General features: G+C 43.1%; 1 protein-coding gene across 2 annotated transcripts in view; it reads right to left on the reverse strand.

Annotated features, from left to right (window-relative positions):
* Window positions 1-8,905: 8,905 nt before the first annotated feature.
* The window catches only part of Rtkn2 (rhotekin 2), a 63,612-nt gene continuing 56,449 nt past the window's right edge, over window positions 8,906-16,068 (reverse strand). Inside the window, exons 10-13 of one of the 2 annotated variants that reach the window (XM_076557055.1) lie at window positions 14,980-15,142; window positions 12,408-12,515; window positions 10,835-11,173; window positions 8,906-10,798 (exon numbers count right to left, since the gene is read on the reverse strand). In XM_076557055.1, the coding sequence (XP_076413170.1) occupies window positions 10,587-10,798; window positions 10,835-11,173; window positions 12,408-12,515; window positions 14,980-15,142 (822 nt within the window). In that variant the 3' untranslated portion in view covers window positions 8,906-10,586. Of the gene's footprint in view, window positions 11,174-12,407; window positions 12,516-14,979; window positions 15,143-16,068 lie in introns of both variants that reach the window. The other variant, XM_015990663.3, reaches the window with a different exon arrangement.

Genomic DNA, 16,068 nt, shown 5'->3' on the forward strand with positions numbered 1-16,068 from the left:
GGGGATCTGAAGCCCTCTTCTGGTCCTTATGAGCACTGCACACACACACACACACACACACACACACACACACACACACACACGAATAAAAAAATAAATAAACCTCACCACTCACTGGTATACCATGTGTCTGATGTCACAGGAAACCAACCATTAGCTGCTAGGTAGTCACCCTCTACCACTCACATGAAATCTTGCTAAAATCTTTCTCACTGCCTATGATTCCCCAATCTGACACTCACATGCCTCATGTCAGTTCTGGGTACCAACAGCTTTCATTTTATCTTTCAACAGTTACCACATCTGTTTCCCCAAACGTTTCAAAGACATTGACAAAGATATTGAGACTCACTTCCTAGTTACAGGGTAACATCATACAAGGAAGCCTTTGGTTTGGTTCTCTTAGGGAGAGACCTGGATAAGCTAACATCTGAATTGATGGTACTGTTACACATGGCCCCTAACTCCCCACTAACCTTGAAGTTGAAAGTTCCCTACACAGTCTACCTGCTTGTCTTGTGCATGTAACAATGACTAGGTTTGAGGCAATAATCATAGCCAAAGTAACAATTTTATTGAGTAATTGAGTACTCACTGTTTTCTTGGAACTTTACATATAGTTGATAACATGCTGGGTAAGGCCTTTTTGGCACCACATTATAAGGTCTAGGCCTTAACAGGCTTAAGTTGACCAGCTGAAGGTCAGCTTGTGGAGGCTGCTAGACTCTTACTATAAGACTGTAAGATGCGCAGAACATGAGAAAGGCCAGTCATTTCTAACAACATGGCTGTCAGTTATATTTCTGTGCCTGGTTTCCTTCTGGGATCCTCCCCCCAAACTCACTCTCTCTGTCTCTGTGTCTCGGTCTCTCTATCTCCTCTGTTCTTAACACATATACTTTCTTTTCATACTGTTTTGCATTTGGGAATTTTCTACAATTCAAGTTTTCACTGAGTGTGGCCGGTTGGACAATGAGGGATTGAAAAGGCTCCTTTCTCCATAACCCAGTTAAGGGTCGTTATAGTAACTGCACGTCCACAGTTTGCAGTGTTCTCTCTTGTTATGGGTGGGTGAGTGAAGAATCAGCTTTCAGCGAGATTGACAAAAGAAACTCTTGATTTGAGGAAGGAATGGACATGGAGGGCCACAGACAGCAACTCTGCCTTCCACAGAGAAGCAGGAGACGTGGGGGCTGAAGGGACATACTCCAACCACAATCATATCCCAGGCATCACCGGGGCTTTTGGAAAATTATACCATAGGATGCTCTTAACACTGGTGCCCTCTCCTGCAATCCTTTCATAACTAAAAACAATACAAACCCTATCCCTGTGCTGAAATGAAAGAGCTTTAACATTTTGTTTTAAGTGTGTGTGTGTGTGTGTGTGTGTGTGTGTGTGTGTGTGTGTATGTGAGCACAGATGTGTGAGTGACTAGCAACCTGCCGTGATCCTGCCACCGATGCCCACCAGTGTCGAGGTTATACATGTGTTTGGGGTTATACACTCAACCATTGACATGGGCTGGGGACCCAAAGGCAGGTCCTCGTGCTTACATAGCAAACATCCTTATCCATCAGACCATCTCCCCTGTCCCAAGATCGCTTGTCTTTATTGAAAAGTCTATGCTTGCCAGTGGGATGGTGCCTGTCTTTCCAGTGCTGGGGAAGTTGAGGCAAAAAGATGGTACATTCCAGGCTAGCCTGGGCTACATGAGATTCCATCTCCAAAAACAAAACCAAAAATTTTTTAAGAGAAAAATGTTTTTTTCCCTGTGTATGTATAGTGTATTTTATTGAGACAAGCATTGTTTAGGGTTTCCAACTGGGTGGTTCAGTACTAAGTAGCCAAAATGTTAGGTTCTAGAAGGTTCTTTGCAACCAGATAGAGTGGAGTTAGTCACTCAAAAGCTACCCAGAGAAATCCTGTCTTGGAAAGAAAAAAAGAAAAAGACTGATTAAGCAACATCAAACCAGTGTTCAAATCATTCTGAGAGATGTAAAAGTCCCCCAAAGAAACTGCTGGAAGTCTGGGGACTAGAGCAGGGGAAGCATCATGGATTACGGGTGGACAAATGCTCCTCACTCACCTCCTCCTATGACGCAGATCTTTTATTTAGTGAAGGTCTAAGTAATATTTTATTTGGGAACACAGCTGGAGGAGGGCAAAAGTACATAGCAAAATAATCATTTTACTTCTGGTTATTGATCAGTAAACAGCTTTTTTTCACTGACACTAGAAATGAACTCCAAGAATCAATCCAACTAATTTGCAGTCCCATGAGGTGAGAGACTGGCCTCTGTTCTCCCTCTTCAAATGCCCTGGCAGCTAGCAGAGACCCACAGACAGCAGGGATGAAGGCAGTGCAGACAGAGGACAACCTCCCCACACTGGGTCTTGTAGGGTGTTGCTGAATGCTTTTCAGAAAATCCATGGCGGAAAACTTAGACTTTCCATTGATGTCGGTAAGACTTGTGAGACATTTGGTCCAGCACCTTCTGACTCCTCTACTCTTTTAGTGGCTGTTTGGGGCTGAAATTAGTCTAAAGGGGAATTCTATCTTATGGTTTTATGGAGCATTAATTCCTGGGCTGCTTTCTGTGTGATGGTTCAGCGTAGATGAGGATAACCCACGATTACTTCTACTTTCCCTAAAAAGCCTGTACTAAGTTTTTTTTTCTTTCTTATAGTAGACTACTTAAGAAAGACTTTGGCATTGGAGGGTGGATAGGGAGGGAGCAAGGGATGAAGAGAGAGTGAGTGAGAGAGAGAGAGAGAGAGAGAGAGAGAGAGAGAGAGAGAGAGAGAGAGAGAGAGAGAAGGGAGGGAGGTTTCCCTCAGAGGGAAACAAAAGTCCATTCTACAAAGTTGAACAGGCGTGTATCTGAGTTCTGCCCTAGAGTACCTACCCTTTACATCAATCTGCTCGTTCCCACGGGTCACCTTTTCCAAGCTTTCAGGCCTCTCCTTCACCTCTCTACAAAGAAGAGAAGCAATCAACTCAGTCCCGCGGGGTATCCACTACAGAGACAACTTAATGCTTCACTCTCTTTAGTTTTTTTTTTTTTTTTTTTTTTTTTTTTTTTTTTTTTTTAAACTCAGGGCTGGAGAGATGGCTCAGAGGTTAAGAGCACTGACTGTTCTACCAGAGGTCCTGAATTCAATTCCCAGCAACCACATGGTGGCTCACAACCATCTGTAATCTGAGATCTGGTGCCCTCTTCTGGCCAGCAGTCATACATGCTGTATACATAATAAATAAACAAATCTTAAAAAAAAAAAAAAAGCTGGCACTAGCACAGGGCTGGCGAGAGCACTCAGAGGGTAAAGATGTTTTCCACCAAGCTTGATGACCTCCTCAGTTCAATCCACGGGACCCCCCTGTAGAAGGAAGGTAGGCTAGGTTGGACTACATAGAGAGCCCTGGATGTCAGTTCTAGAAACTAAGGCAAGCTATAGGAGAAGCCAACCTCACTACTGGCATGGCAGAGTGAGTGGAGAGATCCTTCAGTTTACGAACAAAGGAAACTGGATTCTAGTCTTTCATTAAGCCACACTGCCTTGGACAAGCTATTCATTCACCTTTCCACCTTCCTAACTGGTAAGAGGCCAGGAACGACTGCTAATGTCTCTCTCTGATCTGGAGAACCTATAGCACCCAGCTTGATGTTCTTGGGACAGGGCCCAGCAAGTGAGCCTCTGCTAGTCCCCGACACAGCAGAACAGCCTGGGTTCATCTACGTCATGCCTTACCTCCGTGGGGTGGTGGGACAGTCATCATCACCGTTACAGAGGACCCCCTGGAGGTATAGGACCGCTGCAGCCAGGACAGGATTTGAGCATCCTCAGTCATGATCTAGAAGGAATGCTTTCATTCTCTCCCGGATACCAACACCCCCAATACACACGACAGTGACATGCACGTCCTGAGCAAGCCCACTGGACACACCTCCAAACTCCTTCTCACGGAAATGTGGCCATCTAAATAAAGCCTGAACTAAAAAGCCATCTTGGTTCCGGGAAGCTCTGCCCAGGGCAGATGTGATGATGGCTGTTGTGAGCAAAGGGAGGATTAGGGTAGACCCCAAACTGACTTGATCATAAGGCTGCAGACAGCATCGCTAGCAAGGTGAACAGGAGAGCCACTCTATCTGGTATTTATCTGGGAGGAAGGATGGGAGGAGGTGGTGTTGAAACTGGCCCTTGTATGTGACTCGGTCTTCAACACTCTATTTCCCTGTGGCCTCCATTTCTTCAAGTAGAAACCAACATAATGGAACTGAAGCCGAAGAGGAAACTCGAGTGGGATAATTTATTGGGAACCTATTGGATTCTCCCAGAGGATTGGAGAATGCCTTTCATACGCTCAGGCTAGGCGACTCATTGAGACTTTAAAGTGCCTTTTCCGAGTTTGCGAGAACATCTTGCTGATGCAGAGAACTTGGGAAGAGTCATGGACCACTGTGGCAGAGGACCTGAGTTCAGCTTCCAGCCACCACACAGTAGCTCACAACTACCTGTAACTCCAGCCCCAAGGAGATCCCAGACTCTCTTCTGGCCTTCATGGATACGTACATACTCATGTATGTGCACAACCCCCCCCCCCCACACACACACAGTTAAAAAAAAATAGTGACTTAAGGACAGAAAATCAATCACAGAACATAACGGTCCAGTCCTACAGTTCTCAGCCTACAGGTCTATATTCCACATATATAACCCATTGGTTTTAGAATTTGAGTTTAGACTGTTCTCAATACCTTTTCTTCTTTCAATGAAAAATGATAAGCATCCTAGGCTAAGTTAAAATGTGTATTTATTCAGATAACTAAACTCTACAAAAGTGTATCGATTCACAAACTCCAAAAGGAAATGTGTGGTATTGTGTTCCCCCAAATATTGTGCATGATAATAAACTTATCTGGGGTCAGAGACAGAGCAGCCACAATGTTAAACATAAAGGATAGGCAGTGGTAGCACACACCTTTAATCCTAGCATTCCAGAGGCAGAAATCCATGTGTTCAAGGATAGAGCCAGGCATGGTGACTCATCACGCCTTTAATCCCAGAAATCGAGCCTTTAATCCCAAGGAGTGAGGCAGAAAGCAGAAAGGTATATAAGGCGTGAGGACCAGAAACTAGAGCATTTGGCTGGTTAAGCATTTGGCTTGGTTAAGCTTCAGGCTTCCGAGCAGCAGTTCAGCTGACAGCCACTGGGATGAGGACATAGTCGCTTCCAGTCTGAGGAAACAGGACCAGCTGAGAAGTTGGCCAGGTGAGGCTAGCTGTGGTTTGTTCTGTCTCTCTGACCATCCAGCATTTCACCCCAATAACTGGCCTCAGGTTTGATTCTTATTAATAAAAACTTTTTAAGATTCATGCTACCGAAACGTGTTGTTTTTTGCTTGTTTGTTTGTTTGTTTGTTTGTTTTTCTGTGTGTGTTACACACACCCACATTTGCTCACTGGGAGGCCAGAGCAGGATGTCAAGTGTCTTTCTCCACCACACCCTGCCTTTACTGCCTTGAGGCAGGGCCTCGACCGCACCAGAAGCCTATGATGTAGCCCAGTGATCTCTCAGGCTCCTCTTGTCTCTGACCCCACGTGCCGGGGTTACAGGCACACGTGGCTCTGCCAGGCTGCTGCTGTGAACACCGAGGACCGAATCCAGGGTTTCGTGCGCACGGAGCCATCTCCTCAGCCCTATTTGTTTTCTTTTCCGTAGATACTTTGACCTACAACACAGCTCTTCCACCTTCAACAGGGCTTATCTGGGTGTCCTGACACACGCTTGTGACACAGCGTAATTAAGCAGGCAGACTCCGTTTTGTCAACTGATCTCTCCTTCAGTACTCGAGGTGAGAGATCACCATGTTTCCCCAAAGCAAACTGCTACCCACTGAAAACAGAATTTTCTGCATGGTCTTACATAATCGTCAAACAAGCCAGAATCAGCACCCCCGCCCCCTCCCCATACTCACAGGAGGAACAATGCTTTCAGACATTTCTGTAACAGTTTATTTTATTTATTTATTTATTTTTTGATTTGCTCAACCTTAAGGACTTCTGTTTTTATCCATGCCTACTGATTAGTTAGTCTCTCTCCTGAGAAAAATGGATTTTTTTTTTTAAAGAAAGAAATGTAGATGATTTCTGGCCCTATAACACACTTAGAAATAGAATAGTGAAATGAGAGACTCGAGGAGAGACTTCTTCTCTCCACCTGAAGGGCTCCAAGAGAATGAATTATGTAGGAGGGAGGGGAATTAAAACAAGGTGTTTCCTTGTGGCTAATGACTTACAGCCTGGGGAAAACCTAGCCTGATAAATTCAAAACAGGACCACCTCAAAAGACTTTTTTGGAGTACGCAGATTTTGCTAGGGATTCCATGCAAATAGTTAACTGCTAAAGACCTCAAGGTGCCTGATAATGAGTTTCCTAATATCTGAGGGTGGGTTTCCTCAGAAGCTAACTGTCTGTCCATCTCCATTAGTTCAGCCCAGAGGGAGAACCTCAGAGAACATGCTAGAAAACATTTTCAGGAATCATGTCCTTTAATTATTACACAAGTTTTAATCACGTGACTTAGACTTCCTTCAAATATTTTTTGACCTTAAAGAAAAAAGTTTGATACAATTAATACTATTGAATCCAGACATTTGATCCACATATGATTAGACATGCTAATTATATAAACATGCTAGGAAATAATACAATCTACTTTCAAATGAAATCTTGCCTTTTAAAAACTCAAAGGTGGGGCTGGCTAGATGGCTCAGTGGATAAGGTGCTTGCCACTAAACTCAAGGACCTGATTTCAATTCAAAGGACCCACTTAGTGGAAGGAGAGAGCCGATTCCCACAGGTTGTCAACAGACCCCACATGTAGGCGGTGGCACTGCACCTTTATAAATAAACAAATAAACATAATTTTAAAAAACAAACAAACAAATCCCTTAAGAAACTCAAAAGTAGTATTTTCCCCAGGGTTAGCTAGGAAAATGCACAGTCCTGAACAACAATTTTCATAAAACTATTATTAGCAATAAGGTAGTTAACACACATTTCACTCTGGAGAGATGGCTCAGTGGTTAAGAGTACTTGCTGCTCCTGAAGAGGACCCAGGTTCGGTTCTTTGGCATCCACGCTGGGAACCTCACCTGTGATCCAGTTCCAGGGGTCTGGCGACCTCTTCTGGCCTCCATTGGCGCATGTACACACACACACACACACACACACACACACACACACACACACACACACACACACACACACAATTTAAAAATAGAAAAGCTTTTGAAACAGAACAGAGAGGACAACTACCAGAATGCAAATGGTCATTAAGTACAGCTTATCTGCTATCCACCAATCCACTCTTGAACATACGATTGAGTTCTGGTAAGTTCTGACCAGGAGACACAGAAGCAGAAGCCTCTTTCTCCCCGCCTCCCCCGCTTGCTCCCAGCATCTGCTGCATCTCTAACATGGCTGTCCCCACTGTGGTGGCATTTAACATAAATGACACCAAACGTCCCTATAATTTCATGTTGGTCTGCATTAATTAACTTCACAGTAGGTGGCTGAGGTACCTAAGAGAAAGACTTGAGATCATTGTTGCCCACCTACCTTACACAGGTTGTCTCTAAGCCAAGACGGTGCCTATTCATTTTTAATAAACGGTGCCAAGTGAGAGACATTTTATCCTAAAGGGCAGAGGCAGGTTCCACACACAGCCATATCTGTTTGAAGGGGCTGTGTATGAAGGAGTGCAGACAGTTACGATGTTGTGAAGTCAGCAAGCGCTGCCACGCTTGGTCGTTTTGATAGGTTTTAGCTTGAGAAGTGTATATTTACATTTACGCGTTCTTTCTCTTTGAAAGATGCTAAAATAGGAAAATTACTGGGGTTTTATTTTTGCAGCAATTAAAAATGATATCACTGCAAATGCTGTTGTAATGTATACCCTAGACCTTGAGACGTAGACGCAATTGCCCAAGATATTATCTTCCCATCATCAGAAGTACCATAATTTAAAGTATCTATTTTCTATTAGGTTTCTCCAATTATAATTTTATCAAGCTCTGATAGCAAAGCGGCGAACTGAAAGGCCACGTGGGGACCAGCTCCTACGAAGCCCTGGCGCCTTTCACACCACGTGGCACGGCCCTCCATCGCCGCTCCAGTTCAGTGAATGAGAGAGTACTTCTGGAAAATTCCGGGACAGTTCTTAAGTCAGTATCTTCAGATATTTTTAGGCTGTGAAGGAAAGAGGGAGGAGGGGGAGGGGGAGGGAAGGTGTGAAGAGTTAGGGGAGAGGTGGGGAAGAAGGAAAAGAACAACTCTGTCCTCACTGCTCTTTGATGTGGGGTGGATGGAGGTGGACCAGCGTCTGAGGGCCAGAGTGACGCGGAGCTGGACCTCCAGAAAAGGGGGGGCGGGGCTGGGGAGGGGGTTCACCCATGGGGCTCTGGGAAGGAACCTGATTTCAGACCTGGTTCAAAGCTCCCCTCTGAGAACATGACTCCTCTAGGATGTCTCCAGGACTCACTCACTCTCTCTCTCTCTCTCTCTCTCTCTCTCTCTCTCTCTCTCTCTCTCTCTCTCTCTCTCTCTGGCCTGTGCAACCTAAACTCTTCCGGCCGCAACTTGTTACAGGAAATCAGAAGGTGACGGTGACTTGTGTTTTTAAGGACTGGTTTGTAATTAAGGAACACGGCAACTGAAGGGCACTGGGGGTGGGGTGGGGGCACTTGGGTGCCAGTGATCCGAAGCAATTTTGCCAGCTGCGGCATCTTCTAGCACAAATAAACAAACCAGCAAAGAAGAACTGGTACCAACAGTTCACAGACATTGTTGGAGGTGGCAGTGAGGGCTTGAAAAAAAAAAAGGCATTTTGAACTATAATGGAACTTAAGGGTTTGATTTATTGGAACGACAATCACCATCAAAACTTTTGAGAACCTTTCAGTTAAACAAAAACAAAACAAAACAAAACACAAAACCCCCACATCCATCTACTCTTCAGGTTTCCGTGGGTGTAGGCGTCTCTGCCCGGTGTTCTACCTGAACCAAGGTGACACCAGAGAGAGACTTAATGTGTTCCTGGGTCCCACTTCTTCCTGGGAGTCCTGGGCTAGCAATAGTGTATGTATTACCCGGCAGTCACAACACAGTGTCGGAATGAAAAACAAAAACAAGGCAAAACAGAACAACAGAATATCCTCTTCTGCTACTTAAAATGGTGAAAGGTTCCATTAATGCTTTTGTGGGCCCGACATTCACTGCACACGATGGCGATGTGATCCCGTTCTATCTGTAGTTTACTTCCTACAGCCTGATGGCATATGGTGACAGCTAGGGCTTGGGTGGTCCTGGACTCTCAGGACTGAGCTTGACATCTTCTAGGACATTTTACTTGGAAATTCTGATGACATTTTAAAACCGTTCTGCTGTTCTTGTTTACAAAAAGGGTTATTATAAAAAGTGGATTCTTCTTTTGTCCATTTAAGATATTCATCCTCTCGCTATTTATCCCCCATTCAATTCATAATCCTGTTTAGGTCACTATGATTAGTTGCTATGGAAATTACCTCCTATGGAAATGATGCCAACGTGATTACTGAATATTAGTTTTAATGAATAATATCAATACCAGACATCCACCCTTACTCAAAAAAGGAAATCTAATTAAAAATCTGAAAAGGGATTAATCCTGAAAATTACTATGGTCAACTTTTCTGATGATTTTTTAATCTGTCATCTGCTTTTAAAATAAGTATTAAATAAATTTTAAGACATTAATCAGCTACTTGCCTCCCCGAATTCCAGAGGGCACAATGGAGATTAACATCATACAGCAAGCCGAGCAATGTGGGACATTTCATATCCATTTCTCTCACTAATAAGCGTGTGCCTCACTGATGAGCGGCAGAGTCAACAGGATTTCGGGGCTCATCAAGGAAATGACTCTGAATGGCGGATTACTAATTCCCTTTAAAGACAAAGAATTTAATATTCTAAAACTTATCCCAGGAATTTAAAAGGTCAAGCCTATAAACCATCAAGTTAAACAATAGAGGGGCGCCAGCGAACCGTTAGATGAGAATTCCAGAAAGCTGAAGGGGAAATTTTCTTGGGTGGATTCTGTAATTTGTGGTTTGAATAAAACCTTTGAAACATTCCATTAAGTATTAAAATTCTCACAATGAGAATATGGCTGGTATTTAACACATTCTACATTACTAGACAATCTCTCTCCAAAAGAAACATCAAGGCTTTCTTCTGCCTACTGCTTATTCATGGCCTGCTACTATGTTAGGAATAAATTAACCCTTCCAACAATTAGGATACTGTCTAGAAACTGCTCTTTTGCTCTGTGGGGAAAGAAAAAAAAATCATTTATATTCTGGAAATGAGAAGTAAAAGAGAAATTCAATTCTCTCATAAAAGGTGCTTTTCTGTATCTAATAGCTTATTAATGGTTCATGGAAATCACCATGGTCTTTACCTATACAATTATGTAACATTACACACACAATACCTCTGACCTGCTCTTCACAGCTGGGATCTAGACAGCACAGGCTGCCTATACTTGGGCTTGCAGCCATGATCGAGGGTCCAGAATGCCTCTGAGGGATTTCTGCCTTGGAGCAGGCACCGGCTTGCCTTCAAAACTGGTTTTTGTGTCCGTGTGCTCATCACCAGCTGAACTGTTTTTCCTGGCAGGGAGAAGTTTGCGAGGGGCGGCCACCGGTTTCTGGGAGAGACGCGTTGGTGATGGCGGTCTGGGGTCTGGAGGCGGTCTGGGGTCTGGAGGCGGTCTGGGGTCTGAAGGCGGTCTGGGGTCTGAAGGCGAGGCTCCAGAGGCGCTGGCCTGGGCCCCGCTGTCCTTGGATTGATCGGTGCCACCCTGCGTCTTCATGCTGAAGGGAGGCTGGTCTGTAGGAGGAAGTGGCGCTCGCCTCTTTTTCCTCTTCCCGTCAGGGGTCGGTTTGCCCTCGGGGGACAACACTTTCTTCTGGATGACCATTTCATGATTGCCATCGAAGACTGCGGCCCACGGGGGTGGCGCGGATTCTTCCTCCTGACCAATGAGGAACTGCCCATTCGTCTCTCCAATTTTCTTTTGTATTAGGTCGGTTAAACTTTCGAGTTTCACAGGTGAATCGATGCCTGCAATAAAACCCAACAGTCATATGTACTTTATCCAAATAAGCTATTATTTTCCAAGTCAATATGCTACCTATCACAACCATCAAAAACTTGGGAGCGTGATAAGTAAGAAAAACACTTACTTGTAAAAATAATCCTATCACAAAGGTCCTAAAACAAGGCTATCATGTACTGTACTGTAGATATACAATAAATATCATATATACAATATACACTGCATATGAAAAATACATACGCTCACACATACAGAACACACATGAGCGCTTCTTGAACTCTTAATAAATATTTATCGTACGGTAACTTTTCTTACATGTAAGCCTTTACTTTGCCTACCAGGAAGTTTGCTATATGAACAGGGATGGAGGTCATGAGTCAAGAGTTTTTCCTACAGACCCCTGAAGTCTCTGCTAAGGGTGAAGGACAAAACCTCCAAAACCAAAGCCCCAGGGCAGGAGTCCGAAGCCCTCACTTTCTGGTGATAAGGATGCTGGGTAAAATTTTCCTTGGGGAAAAAATAAGGAAACTGAGATAAATGTCTGCTGATCGAATTTGTGACATTTTAAAGCCATCTCTTGGAATCTATGATTGTAAACACACACACACACACACACACAACCACACACACAACCACACACATCCTTGCAAGTACATTAGGAGTGGAATAGATGGACACTGCTCTCCAGATGAGCTTGTGAGTATCATCCTGGAGGCCACCCCACAGATTAAACACCATTCAAAGTGTAGGAAAGTGAAATAAAAAAAATTTAAGAAAGACAAATTTCTTAAATATGAGACCTAACTAGTTATTTTTGACCAGACACGAATGCTTCCATTCATTAATATTTCCCTGTCTGTAATACAAAAACAAATAAACAAAAAACAAAAAACAAAAACAAAGCCAGTAAACAATGACTGAACATGATCACGTCTTAGACTCTTTACTTTTACATTTTCTGAATCTCATAAGCTCAGTACTTTCTTCTTTTCAGCCTGGCGTTTTCTGTTTGATCGTGAGCATTTGAACTATGAAAAATACGCATTCATTAATTTCGTATTAATTCATCTATTAAACATGAGCTCCTCAGTCTATAATCACAGTCCTTTTTTTTTTTTTTATTCAATTTGATTGTGCCCTGAAAATTTTAGCATTTTAATGTCAATAGAATGAGCGGCTGGGGTGTGGACAATGCTGGTTTTATCACCCTGCGGCTCGGAGGAGGCAAGCTCCACTTACTCATATCGTAGTACACGGAGGTCGCCTCCCTTGTTAGAAACAAAGGTGGTTTCCGTGGCGACATAATCTCAATTTTCATAAGTTCTTCACAACAATGCTTCCATTGGCCTACAAGAGAAAGAAAGGAGCAGGCTAGTTTGAAATATAAATGTGAAGCTATGTATTTCATTTTCCGCCAATAACAACAGTGAGTGAGTGTGTGTGTGTGTGTGTGTGTTGAAAATGTATCAATAAACCCTAGCTTTCCAGAAGCATGCATAAAAACCTGGTAGAATCTACAGTTTCCAAAGCTGACTCTTCATGATAGATTCATTTAAAAAACAAAACAAAACAAACAAACCAAAAAACCCACAGTTCTGGGTAGACACTAAGATCTCCAGGCTATCAGCCAGGACACTACCACACAAACCCACTGGCAATCATATTAACCTTGGAATTCACTGTGCAAGTGTGCACGGCTTCTGTTCTACACTTTAGATGAAAACATCCAGTATTCAAGACGTGGGAGATAAAACCCCACTGAAATCCAGCTGTCATCGGATGGAAGAAGAAATACAGAATTCAAGTCCTCATAAATCTTTAACTTGAAAATTTTAATTAAGAAGTAAGAATTATTTAATAGCGCAACTATTAAATTAAAATTTCAAAGTGTGGGCATCAACAATGTTTATTTTCATTGTTTCACTATTTAAGCCTTAAGGTTTTCAGACTTTTCTGTGGATTAAAAAAAAAAAAGATTGGTATTTGCTGACTTGCATTCCTGCATAGCACGTGACCATCCAGTGACATCATAGAAGTCGCGGGGTTCACAACCCTCTATCTCACATCACTAGAAAGGGAGGGACACACACCAGATGCCTTCTCAGGTTGACTTATTTCTTTTTCCTTTTTTTTTTTTTTTTTTTTTGAATAATTTCAATGTGTATATTCCATCTGTCCAACGTGGTAGCTTTCCATGGCTGAAAATTTCAAAGACACTTCATGTTCACTTAATTACATATTCATTTTGTTGTCACGGCACATGGTGATAAACGCCTACATTTTGAATCCATTACCGTAACTAGTTAAGACACATCAAAAACACATCGGGGTGTTTTATGAGGATACTGATTGCCACACAGCAAACCAACAGGAAACGGGCCCCGCAGGACACACAGCTGCAAAGGTTCCTCCCCGGGACCTGAAGCCAGAAGCTAGAGCTGACCTCTTACACACCCCCTTCCTTTTTCAATAAATATGCAAAAGCCTTTTTTTTCCACCTCTGTGGCAGTGAGGAAACATCATATATGATGAAAAATTATGACTCATTTAAAAGGGGCCAGCATTTGTCTTTCACGCTCTTAGGCGTACCACAATGTGAAGTGGTGACTTCCGCCCGGGGACCTGGAGATGAAGTAGTTCATGGCTGCACTAGAAATGGAATGCTAACCATGCTGCAGATGGGACCTTAACCCTGTCCCGTCCCACATGCTCCTGGTGTCAGAGGTGATTTTATGCCGGAAGCATTCTGCACTGACTAAGTCTGGATATATAGAAATACACGATAGCCGATTTGTCAACACAAGGTAAATATCAGGAAGGATATACTGTGTTCACATAATCTGCTCTAGATAGGAGGTGTTTCCCACAATGCTGTGTTACCTTATTACACATATTTAGTGTGTGTGTGTGTGTATGTGTGTGTGTGTGTATGCATGCACGCGTGCCCACAAACATGTGCACGTAAGCACATATGTGCTGTGGCGCCTGTGAGGGTCAGAGGACAATCTGTAGGAGTTGGTCTCTGCATCCACCACAGGGATCCTAGGAACGGAACTGAGGTTGTTAGACTTGCTGCCTCCACCACACTACTCACTGTTCAGGGCCGTGGAACCCCGAGCCATGTTCACACTCACTGCCTGTCCTTGCCTCCTTTTCCCAACCTCCACCCCGACCCCTGCTGAACTGCACATCAGAGCAGGCCTGGGTACCGCCAGGTGACAGCAGGTGCCGCCTCTTTACAGTGGTCCAGAAATCACCCCATTGCTTGCAAACAACTCCATGGCACAAATCTGTAGCATTCTGTAGACAGGAAATCCTGGCTGACTCTAACAGGAGGCTTAAATGGATCAGAGTAGCCGTCGTCAACAGTCTCCATTTTCAAAATTAAAATCGCAGATCACACATAGGCTGCTCCGTTTATCACTAAGGCCAAGAATCTACCTGTAAGCAAGGCTCCAATGAATGGAGAGTGAAACCCGAGACTCTTGCGTATTTTATGCACAGCGCTGGACTGTGCTACTGAGATGGAAAAGGACATTCATGGGGCTAAAACTCATCTCTGGATGAAGCACAAGATGTCATCACAACAGATATGCACTTAGCAGAAGGTGACCAAAAATGAGACTCTTTTGAACACTATGATCTCAGGATGGATGATCGTTCTCTGGAAAAGATTTGTGATACATAACCAAGGTTTCCAGGGGAAAAAACATCCCCGGTACAAATTCTTTATTTTAATCTTTGGACCTCTGTGTGTCCAGCTTCCCAAGCCTTGTGAATACACGACTAGAAAACACAAATATCTACTTACTAAGATCCAAGAAATGCTGCCGGAAGGCACCCATCCACTCTTGAAGGTCCTCTAGGCTGTCAACCGCAAAGATGTGAGTCACTGCTTGCCCAGCAACAGTGTTGACGACAGAGAAATGATGTATTTTCTTTGAATCCTTTTCCATGGCCTGAATTCTGGTTTCCTAAAAATTAAGATAAAATTGGTGGTTCATAAGAGACTATTTCTGAAATGGCCAAATGTTTTATTGCTTAGCTACCACATTTACGCAAAGTGTATAATATTACGGCTGCTAATTTGGAATTTAAAATATGTCATGAAGAATTTTCAGTATTCAATCTCAAATCTAGAATGTCTTCAAGAGACCTTTTTCTCTTTGGGTATACTGTACACATACATGTATATGATATGTTCTATGTTTTTAGAATATAACTTCCATTAGGATCTCAGATTCCTGCCTTTTATATATATCTTAAAATTGCTATAAAGCCATTTTTATGTGCCATGGCTTTAATGTGGATTAAAGTATCAATTACATTTCCAACAGTCACGTCTGTTTCTTCTCTATTCTCATAGTCATACATATTACAGTGTTATCAGTCAAAGTAGAAAAATGGAGCAATTTGTATAAATAACAACAGGTTTTCTTCACTTCACACATGGCATTCACTGGTAATGCTTACAGCTCGAGATCCATGAGGTTTATGGACATTCCCATGTTCAAGTTATTCCTTCAATGCTGAATACAACATTCTACCACAAGGGCAATGGTCTCGTTCCTGCTGGAAATCACAGTCTTTTTCTGAGTGGTATCGGGTAGGGCCTTGCCATGAGATTCACGGTGTAGAAGGTTTGGGGGACTGTCCCCAAGTCCCACACAGGCAAGTAGTAACAGCAACCCTATGTGGCTTAGAGTGCAGAATACTGGGGGAAGGCAGTCTGGGACAAAAGATTCCTTTTCCATCATCTGAGGGCAGCACTGTCCAGTAGAAACATGATGGGAGCCAGGGGCAATTTAGAAATTTTTTACAAACACATTTAAAGAGTAAAAGTGGGCGAAGTTAATTTTAATGGCATATTTGATATATAAAAATAGATACTTTCTATTAT

This window comes from Peromyscus maniculatus, chromosome 21 (genome assembly GCF_049852395.1).
Source record: "Peromyscus maniculatus bairdii isolate BWxNUB_F1_BW_parent chromosome 21, HU_Pman_BW_mat_3.1, whole genome shotgun sequence".
Classification (NCBI taxonomy): Eukaryota; Metazoa; Chordata; class Mammalia; order Rodentia; family Cricetidae; genus Peromyscus; species Peromyscus maniculatus.